Source organism: Oncorhynchus mykiss, chromosome 9 (genome assembly GCF_057628025.1).
Source record: "Oncorhynchus mykiss isolate SJ-2025 chromosome 9, ASM5762802v1, whole genome shotgun sequence".
Lineage (NCBI taxonomy): Eukaryota > Metazoa > Chordata > Actinopteri > Salmoniformes > Salmonidae > Oncorhynchus > Oncorhynchus mykiss.
The window spans coordinates 25,789,501-25,803,115 of record NC_143030.1 but is presented as its reverse complement, the minus strand read 5'-3'; the positions used below and the strand labels follow the sequence as shown (position 1 = coordinate 25,803,115).

At 40.6% G+C, this 13,615-nt stretch overlaps 1 protein-coding gene across 2 annotated transcripts in view; it reads left to right on the top strand.

The window, feature by feature from the left end:
* LOC110531746 (synaptopodin 2a) overlaps window positions 1-9,878 on the top strand; it is a 57,757-nt gene extending 47,879 nt beyond the window's left edge. Inside the window, exon 5 of one of the 2 annotated variants that reach the window (XM_090183831.1) lies at window positions 5,840-9,878. In XM_090183831.1, the coding sequence (XP_090039957.1) occupies window positions 5,840-6,517 (678 nt within the window). In that variant the 3' untranslated portion in view covers window positions 6,518-9,878. The remainder of the gene's footprint in view (window positions 1-5,839) is intronic. The other variant, XM_090183836.1, reaches the window with a different exon arrangement.
* The last annotated feature ends 3,737 nt before the right edge of the window (window positions 9,879-13,615 follow it).

Below are 13,615 nucleotides of genomic sequence, written 5' to 3'. Positions count from 1 at the left end.
TCATTTGTTAATTCGACATGGTGGGATCTTTTTGTGTCGTTATAATTAATTATGCGAGAAATGGCAGTGGAAATGCCTTTATGTGCAAATATTGACATACACTGAACCAAAATATAAACGCAACATGTAAAGTGTTGGTCCCATGTTTCATGAGCTGAAATAAAAAATCCCAGAAATGTTCTATATGCACAAAAAATGAATTGATCAAATTTGTATTGTAAAAAATCCCAGAAATGTTCTATATGCACAAAAAATGTATTGATCAAATTTGTTTACATCCCTGTTCGTGAGCATTTCTCATTTGCCAAGATAATCCATCTACCTGACAGGTGTGGCATATCAAGAAGCTGATTAAACAGCATAATCATTACACAGGTGCACCTTTTTCTGTGACAATAAAGGGCCACTCTTTAATTTTTTTAAATGTTTATTTAACTAGGCAAGTCAGTTAAGAACAAATTCGTATTTACAATGACGGCCTACTGGGGAACAGTGGGTTAACTGCCTTGTTGTCACATGTGCTCCCTCTCTGGCCTCTAGGTCACCAGGCTGCTAGTTATGGCGCACACCTGTCACCATCGTTACGCGCCTCATCCAACTCACCTGGATTCCATCACCTCCCTGCTTCCATTCCCTATATTTGTCACTCATTACACAGGTTCCTTCCCCAGATGTTATTGTTTCTGTTCCTGTGTTATGTCTGTGTGTTGTTCGTGTTTCTTATTTTGTGTTGTGTTTATTAAAACACTCCCTCCCTGAACTTGCTTCCTGACTCTCAGCGTGCTACTTTACCTTGTCAGCTCGGGGATTCGATCTAGTAATGTTTCGGTTACTGGCCCAATGCTCTAACCACTAGGCTACCTGCTGCCCCTAATGTGCAGTTTTGTCACACAACACAATGCCACAGATGTATCAAGCTTTGGGGGAGTGTGCAATTGGCATGCTGAGCTGTTGCCAGAGAATTAAATGTTTATTTCTTTACCATTTATTCGCCTCCAATGTCATTTTAGAGAATTTGGCAGTATGGGCAGGAATAAGCTACGGACAATGAACACAATTGCATTTTATCGATGGCAATTTGATTGAACAAAAACACTGTGACGAGATTCTGAGGGCCATTTTTGTTCAGTATAATAACCATCATATCAAAGTTAACTTGGAGTCGTGATGAAATGGTGTGTGGTCCTCCCACTACCACTCAGGAAACCATGCACTTTACTAGGCTACAGATGAAATAACTTATGATGAACTTCACAGGGTGGTGAAGTGCACGGTGATCTTGATGCTCCTTTCCAATAAATATAGAGAGTAAGATTCTGGTGACACGATGATCGATGATTGACTGCAGTTTGACAAATAAGAATCCATAATAATCTCATCCTGTAGACTAGCCTACCCACATTGTATCTGCGAATTGTTGGTTAGAGCTCATGTGCCAAGACCAGAGTAGGCACATTTGCTATTTAATGCAACAGTTTTTCTGGAAAAACTATCGGGGGAGTTGAAAATGCTTTGGAAACACACTGAATTTTTTATTTTTTTTCAGTACATGAAAACTTAAGCAAAAAATTACATTGTGTGCACTATGTCATCAGGCACTGATTTTTTATCCACAACAAGTCCGTTTGGTGGAAACACCACTGGTGGGAAAATGCTCATATTTGCTTTATGCGGATTTTAGAAAATTCACATAAAAATCTGTTGCCAATTGGATGGAAACCTAGCTATTGAGTAAGACATGAGGAATCCAAATAAGTGGGCAAAAGCCATACACGGATCCCCACACCAATCCAACCCAAACAACGAGTATATAGTATCGATTCTCTATGTTTGAAAGGTAGTATGGAGCTGCAGCTTGGAGTATTGTTTCTATCAAATCAAATCAAATTCTATTTGTCACATGTGCCGAATACAACAGGTGTAGGTAGACCTTACCGTAATCTTGCAGAGTTACTACACCACAAGAGTTGCATTTGGCGAAAGGCTTGGCACAAGCCTACTCAAGCTGACTGGCTATCGTTCAGGCAAATTAGAAATAAGTGCACTCATGCTATCCGGAAGGACAAAGTTAGTTACTTTAAGGAGCAGTTCTCTCTCTATGGGACTAACTTCAAGAAATTCTGGAAAACAGTTAAAAACCTGGAGAATAAACCTTCCTCCTCACAACTGCCCATGTCCCTTAATGATGATGATGATGTGGTTGTTACTGACAAGAAGTACATGGCTGAGCTCTTTAATCACCACTTTATTAAGTCAGGATTCCTATTTGACTCAGCCATGCCTCCTTTCCCGTCCACCATTTCCTCTCTCCCACCCCTTCTAATCCGACCATCCCCGATGCTTCTCCCTGTTTTTCCCCTGTCTCGCTACAAAGTTTCTACCTGCAGGCAGTCACTGAGTCCGGGGTGCTAAAGGAGCTCCTTAAACTTGACCCCAAAAAAACATCTGGATCAGATGGTTTAGATCCTTTCTTATTTAAGGTTGCTGCCCCTTTAATTGCCAAGCCTATCTCTGACCTTTATTACCTGTCTCTCCTCTCTGGGGAGGTTCCATTGCTTGGAAGGCAGCCACAGTTCGTCCTTTATTTAAAAGGGGAGATCAAGCTGATCCTAACTGTATTAGACCTATTTCTATTTTGCCCTGTTTTTCAAATGTGTTGGGAAAACTTGTCAATAATCAACTGACTGGCTTTCTTGATGTCTATAGTATTCTCTCGGGTATGGACACATCACTGCACTCTATACTCCTCTGTAAACTGGTCATCTTCTGTATACCCACTGGTTTTTGCTTATTTTTAAAACCCTCTTAGGCCTCACTCCCCCCTATCTGAGATATCTACTGCAGCCCTCATCCTCCACATTCAACACCCGTTCTGCGAGTCACATTCTGTTAAAGGTCACCAAAGCACACACATCCCTGGGTCGCTCCTCTTTTCAGTTCGCTGCAGCTAGCAACTGGAACGAGCTGCAACAAACACTCAAACTGGACAGTTTTATCTCAATCATCTTCATTCATTCTTAATCACGGACACTCTTACTGACAGTTGTGTATGCTTTGTGTGATGTATTGTTGTCTCTACCTTCTTGACCTTTGTGCTGTTGACTGTGCCCAATAATGTTTGCACCATGTTTTGTGCTGCTACCGTGTTGTGTTCGTACCATGTTGTTGTTATGTTGTGTTGCTACCATGCTGTGTTGTCATGTGTTGCTGCCTTGCTTTGTTGTTGTCTTAGGTCTCTCTTTATGTAGTGTTGTTTTGCCTCTCCTGCTGTGATGTGTGTTTTGTCCTATATTTATATTGTTTTTATTCGTTTATTTTAATCCCAGGCCCTCGTCCCCACAGGAGGCCTTTTGCCTTTTGGCAGGCCGTCATTGTGAATAAGAATTTGTTCTTAACTGACTTGCCTAGTAAAATAAAGGTTAAATAAAATGAATAAATAAAGACCGTGAAAAGCTTACTTACAAGCCCTTAACCAACAATGCAGTTCAAGAAATAGAGTTAAGACAATATTAGCTAAATAAACTATGTAAATAGTCCAGGTGGCCATTTGATTAATTGTTCAGCAGTCTTATGGCTTGGGGGTAGAAGCTGTTAAGGAACCTTTTGGACCTAGACTTGGTGCTACAGTACCACTTGCCGTGCGGTAGCAGAGAGAACTGTCTATGACTTGGGTGACTGGAGTCTTTGACAATTTTTGGGGCCTTCCTTCCTTCTGAGCAATATATTGTCAGTAAATTTGGTGAGTTTTTTTTTACCTGTTCAGAGAAATTAGGGTTTATGAAATTAGGGTTTATGTCCTACCCTATATCCTGATATATATCCTATATCCTGATATCCTGATATTGCCAGGTTCTGACCACTAGATGGTGCTGTTCCTGCTATTAGGTGATTTTTAAAGAAGCCCCCCTCCCCCTATTGTTAAAGGGTTAGTTCACTCAAATCACAAAACACATATTGGTTACCCGTTAACCAGTCGATGGAAAAAGTATGACAGCAACCCATGCTTTGGTTTTGTTTACTTGGCCACTGTTTAAAAAGCTAACTTTTCAGCATTTGTGGCACAAATCCAACTCAAGTCAATAGTACCTATATTAGCCCTTTCACACTTCATTTTCAAATCATCTATAAGTAACATCATTGAGTTACACAATACATTTGTTGATACAGGAAGTGTGAAAATATAGGTACAATTGAGTTGCATTGGATTTGTGACACAAATGCTAAAAAGTTAGCATTTGAAACAGTGGCCATGTAAACAAAACCAAAGCATGGGTTGCTGTCATACCTGGTTCATTGACTGCTTACAAGAAAACTAATATGTAATTTGGGTGAACTATAAAAAATAGTCACCTAATTTCAGGATCAACACAATCTAGTGGTCAGTACCTGGTAATATCAGTATGAGTCATAAACCCAACAACTTCAATTACTAATTTCTCTGAACAGTGGTAAAAATCATTACAAAATTACAAAAGCCAGCCACACCAATGTGTCGGAGGAAACACCGTCCAGCTGGCAACCGAAGTCAGCTTGCTGGCGCCTGGTCCTCCACAAGGAGTGCGATGGGACAAGGAAATTCCGTCTGGCCAAACCCTCCCGAACCCAGACGACACTGGGCCAATTGTGCACTACCTTATGGATCTCCCGGTCACAGCCGGCTGTGACACAGCCTGGGATTGAACCCGGTTCTGGAGTGACACCCCAAGCACTGCAATGCCTTAGACCGCTGCGCCACTCGGGAGGCCGTACAAATCCTCTTTAACATCATTCTTAGAATTAAATATGAGCTTACATTGTCTACTAATCTAGTTAAGCCCATTCATTTGTGTCCCAGTCCAAATAATGACAGCTGGATCACAAAGACAGCTGGATCTTGGATTCCTCTTACAGCTTACAGGATATCTTGACTAAACAAGTTATTCTTGAATTTCGCCCTAAAATTATTCACATTATTCACAAGTTTCTATAGGAGCTGATCTTATTGGCTGTTTTTACACATATTCACCAGATGGCAGCACACTCCCATCTGAGCGGTTTAAATTACAGGAAGACTGTTTGGATCATACAAGAGACGCTGCCAGCATTGCCCACTCGACACATTTCCTCCGCCTGTGCAGGCATTCTAATAGGGACTTAAAAGGACCCTGGTCTTTGATACAACGAGAGGCACAAGATAACAGCCATTGGGGAGATTTGCTGACTCATTGAGATACCTTAAAAGTGAAGCATGTAATCCACAAAGCCAGTCAGATCCAATTTAAATAAGCTAAATGTGACTTTCAATGGAAACACATACTCATAAGCCAATTGTTCTGAGAAATCCAAAGACCGTCTAGGTGTTGGAATTGAGACAATAGAAAATGGTGAAGTAGCCTCCTTGAGTAGTCGTCCTCTTTCTTCTTTTAGAACATTGCAGCATGAATCTTAACTCCTAAAAGATTCTGGTTACCAAAATACTCCTCATATGATGTAAGACTAATGCTGTGTTATTTCCATTTACTCAAGAGAACACAAACAAATGATTTCTAACATAACTAATGGGGGTTCTAAACATCTAATTGCTTTAGTTAGGTTCTCGATTTAATAATAATAATATACCACATCAAAAATATTACTTGAAAGATGACCTAACATAAGTTTTATAGTTACACGTTATTGTGCTGCATGAGATTGAAGAGCATACTGGAGATTATATGTGGATTTTAAATGCTCAAAGGAAGCTCTCAAAATTTGTCGAAGACATTTTCAAAGTTAAACTCTGCTATTTGCTAGTAGACAGACAAGAATATCAAAATCTGCCTCTGTCTGAAGTAAACATGTCTGAATGTCCCTTTTCCAGGAGTTTGGCCGGAGCTACAATCTGTCCCCACCCGCCGCCAAAGCACCATCGCTGGGCCTCCGGTCATCGTCTGGATCCCCCTTTCCCTCATACAAACCCCTGGTACAGGCCTCGTTTGCTCAGGCCCCCCCGGGGAGGCAGACGTCATGGCTGGACAGGAGTCACAAGCCTCCTTCCCCCTGGGAGGCCGCAGCTCACCACCCCATGGGCCTGGTTGACGAGGCCTTCGCCTTTCAGAACCTCCAGCAGGCCATCGCCTTCAACGTTCGCTCGGCTGCACAGCGCAAGCTCCTCCCTGAGCCCCCTGCCGAGTGGAAGGCTAGGGTGTCTGGCGACCCTCCCAGGAAGACTGAGGTATGGAACCCGAACCAAAGATGGAACAAGAGACAGAGCTGGGGTCAGAGCCAGGGTCAGAGCCAGGGTCAGAACCAGGATCAGAGTCGGGGTTACAGCAGAGTTATGCCTCCGTTCCTGTCCCCGACCAAGAGCATAGCCTCAGCCCCCGCTGGTCCGACTGGCTACAGGTCCCTGCCCAGACAGTGGCAGCCACAGAGGTCCCTGACCGAGACCAACATCGGGCCCTCTGGGGCTATTCATGGGTACGGAAGGCCCCTCGGGGACCAGCAGCAGCCGAGCTACAGATCTGTGTACCACACTAACTGGAGCTGGAGACGCTAGAGGCAGACAAACATGATGGTTACTTCATAACAAGACCAAAAAGTAACTCCAGGATATTCAGATGAAGCTGGTAATTGTGGCCATATATATCACCATTAAATAAAACTTGGGACAATGGGATAACACATTGATTGAGGAGAGTGAGGGGCTAGCTATTATGTTTGTGATGTGTATAGGAGAGAGTTTAAGAGGGAGGTCTGTTTTAGATCTGCTTATTCGGTTTCACTGAGAATGCTGCTAGGAGTATACAGATGATGACATTCCCGCACCAGAATTTAGTTGAGAGAGACAGACTGTTGCATTGCATTCAAGTACGCATAAATGCCAGACAGATTAAGCCAGTAAATGTTTTGGTATTGGGGACACTGTCAATGATGGTTCTATTTTAGCAAATGGGCCACTATTGAGTTTAACTTTATCAAGTTTTCATTGGACAAAAATCAATGAGTGATTGACGGTGCAATTCCACCCTTCTTTTTGCTTCAGAGGCTTTCATTTCGTCCAACACTGTGAGGCGATAGTGGCATTCAAAGTAAGTGAAACCAATAGTATTTCTTAAGAGGACGTAATGGGCATAAAGTATGTTGTAAGGCAGAATGTGTAATTGGCATGTATAAAAATGAAAGGATAGGAGTAATGAATGGACAGGTACACTGAACAAAATATAAACGCAACATGTGAAGTGTTGGTTCCATGTTTAATGAGCTGAAATAAAATAACCCAGAAATGTTTCATATGCACAAAAATATTATTTATCTCAAATTTTAGTGAGCATTTCTCCTTTGCCAAGATAATCCATCCACCTGACAGGTGTGGCATATCAAGAAGCTGATTAAACAGCATGATTATTACACAGGTGCATCTTGTGCTGGGGACAATAAAAGGCCACTCGAAAATGTGCAGTTTTGTCACACAACACAATGCCACAGATGGCTCAAGGTTTGATGTAGCATGCAATTGGCATGCTGAGTTTTTGCCAGATAATATGATGTTAATCTCTCTACCATAAGCCACCTCCAAGATTATTTTAGAGAGTTTGTCAGTACTTCCAACCGGCTTCACAACCGCAGACTACGTGTATGGCGTTGTGGAGGCGAGTGGTTTGCCGATGTCAACGTTGTGAACAGAGTGGCGTATGGTGGAGGTGGGGTTATGTTATGGACAGGCATGGGCAGACAACGAACACAATTGCATTTTATCGATGGCAATGTAAATGCAGAGATACCGTGACGAGATTCTGAGGCTCATTGCTGTGCCATTCATCCGCCGCCATCACCTTAAGTTTCAGCATGATAATGCATGGCCTCTTGTCACAAGGATTGGTACATGATTCCTGGAAGCTGAAAATTTGAGTTCTTCCATGGCCTGCATACTCACCAGACATGTCACCCATTGAGCATGTTTGGGATGCTCTGGATCGATGTGTTCCAGTTCCTGCCGATATCCAACAATTTAGCACAGCCATTGAAGTGGAGTGGTACAATATTCCACAGGCCACAATCAACAGCCTGATCAACTTGATGCGAAGGAGATGTGTCGCACTGCATAAGGCAAATGGTGGTCACGCCAGATAGTGACTGGTTTTCTGATCCACGCCCCTACCTTTTTTTAAGGTACTGTGTCAGTGGCCAAAATATGAATATTTGTATTCCCAGTCATGTGAAATCAATAGATTAGGGCCTAATGAATTTATTTAAAAAATATAAAAAAATCTTTGAAATTGTTGCATGTTGCGTTTGTATTTTTGAAAAGTATATATTTGTGTCAAAGACCTTGAATGCTGTGGGAAGTATACCTGCTATGTTTGCTGTGCATCATACAGATCACCAACTCTCACCAATGAACACAACACAAGGCAAGTGTGAAATTGCGGTGCAGTACAATAATGTGCGTCGACAAGCTAAAACCTAGTACGATAGCGTTAGTTGATAGGACACTAAAGCTGTGAGAAACACACAGCAAAACACAGGTGCTACGATAGTGGTTGGTGGCGTTAGACACAAAAGGGTCAGGTTTGATGGTTTTATGATGTTGAACTTCAACTGTGGATGTATTTACAATGCATCCTGATTTTTGTGGTGTTTGTGTACTCGCATGTCTTGTCAAACGAAATGTGTCAATATGATGCTGGGAAATGCTTAGGGAGTCAATTAAAGCCAAGAAAACCATTTTACATCCAGAGCAAGGAGCTATGGACACAGGGCTGAATACTGATCTGGGATATAAATCACATCTCAAACATCCGCATAAATCATAAATATTTAGGTAAGTCCTTTAGAAGACTTTACATAAATATATCAAGGCCAAGATTTCAACACTTACTGCATAGTGAGAAGAAATACTGCTGATGCATTATGGGTCTAAACCAGGCTTAAAACTTGGGAAATTGATAAATCTATAACTCAGCAAGTTGGGAAGACAGGTTATTAAGTAAGCTCTCCACTTAGAGAGATCAATTCATTATTTTCTCTGGCTGCCTTTTATGTACTACATGAACATGTGGCAGAGAACAAGGGTTGTGTCCCAAATGGCACCATATTCCCTATATAGTGCACTACATTTGACCAGGGTAGATCGGGGGCTCTGGTTAAAAGTAGTGAACTATATAGGAAATGAAGGGGAGAGCATCATGCTCTCTAATTTATCTAACATGACATTCTTTCTCCTGCAAGATATTTATCCAAGTGATTACACTGTGGGCACCTGGAAAAAATCATCTCCAGGTATGTAACAGTGTTAACACCAGGCACATTAGAGAGAATAGAGTGAGGGATGGAAATTATGTTCTTGGACTTTGATATTTGCTGTTGTCCGTGGCTGGTGAGAAATAGGCTTCGAGCAAATAGATAATAAAGTAGAAAATGAATGATTGTATGTTAATTATTTGGTCATGGATGTGTATGAAGTTGAAATTGTGAGATACATCACATGCGTTTGTCTGTGTTACTTATTTCTTTCATCCCTTTTCATAGCAGGCCTACCAACTGTATGTGTGAATGCGATGGATCAAATTCTGAATGTTCATGTATCATCTCTTATTATTGCAAGATTTGAAATTCTTGTCTCACAGAGTGAACACTAATATCTCTCTATCATGTGATTTTAGATGCCCACTGTATTTGTGGCATCAGCAATGATATGTTTGAGTGATAGTGATGTATTCATGGTTTTTCTTTTTTGTTTATTTTACACAAACACTTTCTGTCCAAACAATTAGCTAATGTTTGTTTGAACTGTATAATTCCGAAGTTCAAAGTGTTCTTTTCGTTGATTTTGATTTCTTCATTGGATTTCAGTAGGCTACTATTCTGAGCTGTATGAGGCATTTTGGAAAATAAAAAAGCATTGGCCTACTGACTAAGTATTTGTATTGTTGTGTTGTACCTCAGATGTGAGAAAATCATAGCATGCATATATAGTTTGGCGGCCAACATCAATTTTCTATTGATGTTGGGTACTTTGCCATGTATTTGTACTCTTTATGTGGACCCCAGGAAGAGTAGTTGCTGCATGTGAAGTACCTAATGGGGATCCTAATAAACTAAACTAAACTCCGGCAACTGAGTTAGGAAGGACGCTCGTATCTTTATAGTGACTGGGTGTATTGATTCACCATTCAAAGTGTAACTAATAACTTCACCATACTCAAAGGGATAGAAAACCTCCCTGGTCTTTGTGGTTGAATCTGTGGTTGAAATTCAAAGCTCAACTGAGGGACATTACAGATAATTAATTGTATGTGTGGGGTACTTACAGTGGGGCAAAAAAGTATATGGTCAGCCACCAATTGTGCAAGTTCTCCCACTTAAAAAGATGAGAGAGGCCTGTAATTGTCATCATAGGTACACTTCAACTATGACAGACAAAATGAGAAAAAAAATCCAGAAAATCACATTGTAGGATTTTTTATGAATTTATTTGGAAATGATGATGGAAAATAAGTATTTGGTCAATAACAAAAGTTTATCTCAGTACTTTGTTATATACCCTTTATTGGCAATGACAGAGGTCAAACGTTTTCTGTAAGTATTCACAAGGTTTTCACACTCTGTTCTTTTTAAGTGGGAGAACTTGCACAATTGGTGGCTGACTAAATACTTTTTTGCCCCACTGTAGATGAGATAGTCATTCAACTTCTTATGTGACTTAAGCAAATTTCTATAACTGAACCGATTTAGGCTTGCCTTAACAAAGGGGTTGAATACTTATTGACTCAAGACATTTCAGCTTTTTATTTTTTATTAATACAATTTTGATAAACATAATTCCACTTTGATGTTATGGGGTATTGTGTGTAGGCCAGTGACCAAAACAAAATCTAAATTAAATCCATTTTAATTCAGGCTGTAACACAACATATGGAAAAGGTCAAGGGGTGTAATTACTTTCTCAAGGCACTGTATATCAACATCCTTCTTGTCAATTCAAATATCCCATGTTGCTGCTGTCAATTGTGAGCAGCACATTTAACACTGCATTCAGTCTGAACTGAACCCCCAGAATATGCAGCAGGAGGACATCATTACACAGGTGATAAAAAGGTGGCAAAAACAGTAGACCACAATACTTTGAAATGTTTTACTCTGTCTAGAAGTGATCAAATCAGGAGAAGAACAAGTGAAGGAAGCAGCATAGGGAAAATAAGTGTAGGTTCCAAAATGTCCAAAGTTGAGGGACCATGGGGCATAAAATATAGTGTGGAATAAGTAGTAGCTAGAGGGATGGTTGGCCATGGATTAAACATAAAATGGTGTGCTGGTGTACTTCTGCACCCCTTTTAGGTTATTGTCTCAAATATCAATTCCATGTCCAGTCATACTCGGGGTCTCAGCGTGTGTTCCTGCATTCTTTCCCTATCAGTTGCAGCATTAAAATCGTGGTCATCGTGTGTCTGTGAATCACAACTTTAAAGACAAAAAGTGATCACAGCATTTCCATAAATTGAGTCATACACTTTAGAATTTAAGCAATGACAACAGTATTTTGTTGACAACATGGTGGTTCACACTGTGTGTGAATGATGGAATAGTCTTACCCCAGCTGTAGGTCCATTTGAGTTTGTTTGGTCACTTAGGCCTGCACATCAACCAGTACTGGGACCATTGGAGACTTGGGATGCTTGCTTTCAAAATGCTGCTTGAATGTTTTTGGGTTTGCGTCTGTAAAGATCAATTACAAAATGGAGGAAGTTCATCTGTGGCATATATTGAATTCAAAGTTGACGCAAATGATAAGCTAAGCAATACGATGCAACAACCTACTACACATATGGAAGACTATCACACAGGCCAGTACAATATCCTACAAATTCATTACCAACCAACACTACTCACCCGACAGACAGGGCAGGTGTGGACCGCGGCTGCCTTGGCTGCAGTCTTCTGGTCTGCAGCTGCCCCCTTCTAAGCAGCCGCTGCCTTGGCATCAGTCAACAAATTAAACTTCAACTAAAGAGTGAAGCATGCATTATATCAATACCATATAATTGAACCCCCCCCCCCCCCCCCCCTCAGCAATTATACCCATAGTACAGAATAATGAGTTACAATGGTGGACATCTACAGATCTGAATGGCAGGAGTGTGTATAAGCTTTTATTCCAGCCCAGCTCCTACCTGATTACAAATCATAGCCTATCGCCGTGATTCGTTATGTTGATTATTTAAGTTGGATGTTAGAGCTGGGCTGAGCCCTTCACACACTCCTGCTCTTCAGGACTTCCTGCAATGACTGAAACAGACCAAAGCAGGAGTATTGTTGAAGGTTGAAACAGCATACCTAGTTGAGAGGTGATAAGACTCAGGCACACCCATTGCTTCTGGAGTAGATAAGGTAGAAATAAGGTTTGCAATTTGGCATCAATAACATGACAGTAATTCGACCTGGAAAAACAAATGTGTGAATACCAATTCAATTAAAAACCCACCATAGCAAGTAGGAATAAATACAGTTACATAACCTTGCTTAGTGGCTATACTAATGATTTGCTGTCCAGAGGCTAACAGCAAGCAGATCAATGTCTTCCTGCAGTAAAGTAAGTACACTGTTGACTGAAGAGATACTAAATCAGGCCATTTCTGAAACCTCTCAAAAAGCCAGACCAAAATAATGCAGTTAGCTAGGTTAGTTTCATGTCAAGTACCGGAGGAGTCTAATTGAAGTAGGCTACCCACCCCTCAGCCACAGACACAAACAAACATCAAGAATGCCTAGCTTCACCATCTAAGTCAGCTAGCTAGTTAACTAGCAAGCTAGATAGTTGGTTTAGAAAAGACAAAGAAAGAAACTCGTTTTTATGAATTTGTCATGCATTTAAATGGATAGACAAATACACAGCTCATGTAGCCATCTAGCCAGGCTAATGTTGCTAACTAGATAGCTAATCATGAGCTAGCTAGCTAGATAACAGGTATTATGTAAATGTTAAACTTTCCCAAGACAGTTCACATAATTGTCCATTTAAACACATTTAGCCAATTTATTATTTACTAAATGTAGCTACCATTAGATAGTTAATCGAGAGATTTTTAATTGCCTCGATTCGGTAGTCAGGTCCAGATAATCATGGCCTTGGTGAGTGACGTGAAGTTTGAGACAGACATTTCTAGTTCTGTATGATGGCCAAATTAGCAGCTAATTAACATTTCATTTTTTCGGCATCTTTTAATCAAAATGTTACGGTAAGCCTACATGAAACACAGCCCTTATTTGAAGTGTTTCTAAAGTCATGTATGGAAAAAAATGATGGTGTAAAAATTGGAACCATTTCAATAAGGGCTTTCTTGGCATGGGAAACACGTGAACATAGCCAAAGCAAGTGAAGTACAGTTGAAGTCGGAAATTTACATACACCTTAGCCAAATACATTTTCTCAGTTTTTCACAATTCCTGACATTTAATCAGAGTACAAATTCCCAGTCTTAGGTCAGTTAGGATCACCACTTTATTTTAAGGATGTGAAATGTCAGAATAATAGGAGAGAGAATTATTTATTTCAGTTTTTATTTCTTTCATCACATTCCCAGTGGGTCAGAAGTTTACATACACTCAATTCGAATTTGGTAGCATTGCATTTAAATTGCTTAACTTGGGTCAAACG